Below are 3,157 nucleotides of genomic sequence, written 5' to 3' on the forward strand. Positions count from 1 at the left end.
GTTTCTCTTACCTGTGTGTGCGTGTGTGTTTCTCTTACCTGTGTGTGTGTTATGTGCTGCCGGAAGTTCATGCTGTTCTTCTGTTTGATCTGCTGCTGCTGTCGGAGTAGCGTCAGCAGGGCCGCCTTGTTCTGGCTCTGGGTGTTGGGGGGCCTCGGCGGTCCGGGTCCCGCCTCAAAGTGTGACAGAGGTTTGGTGTTGTTGTAGTTCAGCATGGCGGCCGTGGCCTGGGCCCCCGGCGCCGCCGACGTCGGGTGACCCATCATGTTGGGGTACCCCGGCTTGGGGGGGCCTTTGTTGGGCTGACCGGGCATCAGCAGCTGCTTCTGGGTGTTTGGGTTGAAGTCCTGCGGGTACAAAGAGGGGCTCGTTTGCTTGTCCATACCAAACGCAGCCCCTAGTGGACTCTGGGAGGTGTTGGCCATCGGGGGCCAAGAAGGCGGCGGGTGGGCATGGGGGGGCCCCTGGTTGTGGAACTTGGCCCCACCAGGCTGTGGCTGTTTGTGCTGCATCTGGTGGCCGTGGAGGTGCTGCTGGGCTCTCTGCTGCTGGGCGGCCAGCTGCTGGAGCTGCTGGGCAGGGGAAAGGTCTTTGGGAACCGGAGGGCCACCCGGAGGGAGGAGGTGGTTGTTGGGGGGAGGCTGAAGCTGCCTGGGAGGAGGAGGAGGAGCCGGGGAGGAGGCGGAGGAGGAGGCGACGGGGGAGCGAGGAGGAGGCCCGGAGGAGGACCTGACGTGGGGGGACCCGGTCCGAGAGTCCTGCTCGAAAGCCACGGAGGAGGGAGAGAACTCTGTCTTAACGTGGACTAAATCTGGAGGAAGCATACCTCCTCCACCTCCAGCTCCTCCTGATCCTCCTCCTCCAGCACCACCCGGAGTCAGCACCAGAGAGTCTTTGCGGTCCTCCTCGAAGCCGTCGTTGAGAATGTCCTGGATGTCCTCGTAGGCCACGGAGCAGTTCAGCTCCTCCATCAGCTCCGTCCACTCCTGCTCGTTCAGGTTGAGGTCGGGGAACAGGCTGTTGTTGCCTCCTCCTCCTCCTCCTCCAACCGACGGAGGCATGATGGGCAGGATGTCGTCGGGCTCCTGCTTCATCTCCTTACGGTGGAAGTCAGAACCCGACTCCCTTCTGCCGCCGCCGTCCGCCGACTCTCTGGCCGACCCGTGGGTCCCGTTAGAGTTCAGAGAGTCGCTGATGCCCAGCTTGGAGTCCAGCGGGGAGCCGTTGACGGCGCCGTTGTCCAGACAGGTCTTCTTGTTGGGGGGGAAGCCGTCACCGAACCCGTTGACCGGATCTCTGCCCAGCGGAGAACCGGTGTTCTCCAGCTTCCTCTTCACCGTCTCCTGCAGCTGGAGGAACAAACAGACAGAGAGAATTAAAAACAAGTTCTTACTATTCCACCAACACTGTGCAACAAACTGGATCCTTGACAGTTGGAGTTCAAATGTTTTAATTATCAAAACATGTAATCAACAAGAAAAATGTGCTTTAAACTCCCTGTAGAGAGACGAAGCTAAGCACTGGACTTGAATATGTTAAAAAAAAGAAAATGAAAAAAGGAAAGTTAAATATTTAAGTCTTCTTAAATAAGTTTATTCTGCTAAATTTCCACTTTCTTTGCCAACTTCTTATCTCGCGTCTTTTTCTTTAACTAAAATATGTCTTTGTTATTGTTGTTTTTTAGACTCTGGTTAAATCCTAAAACTACTCAAGTACTACGTAATCAACAAATATTAGAATTTTAAATTAGTTTGCAGATTGTTTTTGTTTATAAATAAATAAATAAAAATGAATCTGAGAATGTCAAACAAGTGTTTGACATTCTTGCTTCAGACGACAGTGAAAACGTGGATTTATCTGATCAACTGATTTCTCAACCTTCCAGTTGAACACACCACAGTGTCTTTATTTAGACATTTGCTTGATGAAACGAGGTTCTTTTGGGAGCTCCGAGTAACAAAGCCAGCTGTTATGACAGCATCACTATTTCTGTACATTGCAGGGTGGGTTCTCCAGCTGCAGGGGGCGCTGCAGCTGGACGGGTTTATGAGTTATAAGAAAAGCTTCCGAGCTGCTGCCGATAATAGAATCCGCTGCAGGCGAGCTTACATAACGGCGGTAACAAAGAGCGTCTTTAGAGCAGTCAGCAGATCAGATCTGTTCCACACCGGATCTGATGGGAACATTCAGAGCAGCCTCCACATCAGCTGATCCTCACACGCCGTTTACATCCACTGAATACTTCGCTGTTCGACCTACATACCCCCAGAAAAGGACAATATTCCTCCTAAGATGTTAGCATAGCTAATGAAAAGGAATATTCCACTAATATTTCCACCGACTACCGTTTACATTCACTAAATATTCCGGTGTTTGCCCTAAATTGGGTCCTTGAACACATGTTTGAAGAACACTTACGTCAGAAAAAGAAACAAAACTTAAAATTGTGATGTTTCATCAAAAACATTTTATTCTACACATCTCATTATAAATCTCTCCTCAAATAAAGCGTTTCCTTTAACTTCCTTTCCTTTGTGTAAAAACTAGCGCCGGGCAAGTTATTATCACGTTAATGCTTTAATTAATGAACGCCGACAATTATTTTATCACACGTTAACGCATTCTTTTTTAAATTATTATTTTGAAAGTGCGTTGCTCACTGGCAGCGGTGGAGGAAGTCTTCAGACTACGTTGATGCAGCGTGTGGGAGAAGTAGAGATAAACTAAAGCAAGACAAGCTAACAGATGCTACAGAGAAGTGGAGACAAACTACAGGTTAGTGTTGTGGAAGATGTCGGTCTGAGTTGACGTCGCGTTTGGTGTGAACGCAGCTTTAGGATTGCAACGAATGACGTCACGTATGAGCCTCAAGACGCACCGTCACCAGAAGAACACATGAGTTGTATGAAAGGAGAGGACGACTAAAGCGATGGCGTTACAACGTGCAGCAGCTGCTGCTCTCACTGGAGACTACTGGACATCGCTGGGTCACCATCATCACCTCTGAGTTACAGCATTATGTTGATGAACAGTAGAGCTGCATTCACATGCTCTGACTGTCATGAAGACACACATGTAGATGAAACGTGCTGAAACATGTTATTCCTGTTGCACAGCAGTGGAACGTTTCACACACAGTCACACACTGAGCACAGAT

At 49.7% G+C, this 3,157-nt stretch overlaps 1 protein-coding gene across 1 annotated transcript; it reads right to left on the reverse strand.

The window, feature by feature from the left end:
* Window positions 1–7: 7 nt before the first annotated feature.
* On the reverse strand, window positions 8–1,469 carry LOC116380051 (mastermind-like protein 1; the record flags this gene model as incomplete). The annotated part of the gene is made up of 1 exon (XM_031842009.1): window positions 8–1,469. A coding segment is annotated over one exon (1,462 nt), but the record flags the coding sequence as incomplete, so codon positions are not given.
* Window positions 1,470–3,157: the final 1,688 nt, after the last annotated feature.

The sequence above is a fragment of the Anarrhichthys ocellatus genome, unplaced genomic scaffold (assembly GCF_004355925.1).
Source record: "Anarrhichthys ocellatus isolate YVR2014 unplaced genomic scaffold, GSC_Weel_1.0 scaffold5979, whole genome shotgun sequence".
In the NCBI taxonomy this organism is placed as follows: Eukaryota; Metazoa; Chordata; class Actinopteri; order Perciformes; family Anarhichadidae; genus Anarrhichthys; species Anarrhichthys ocellatus.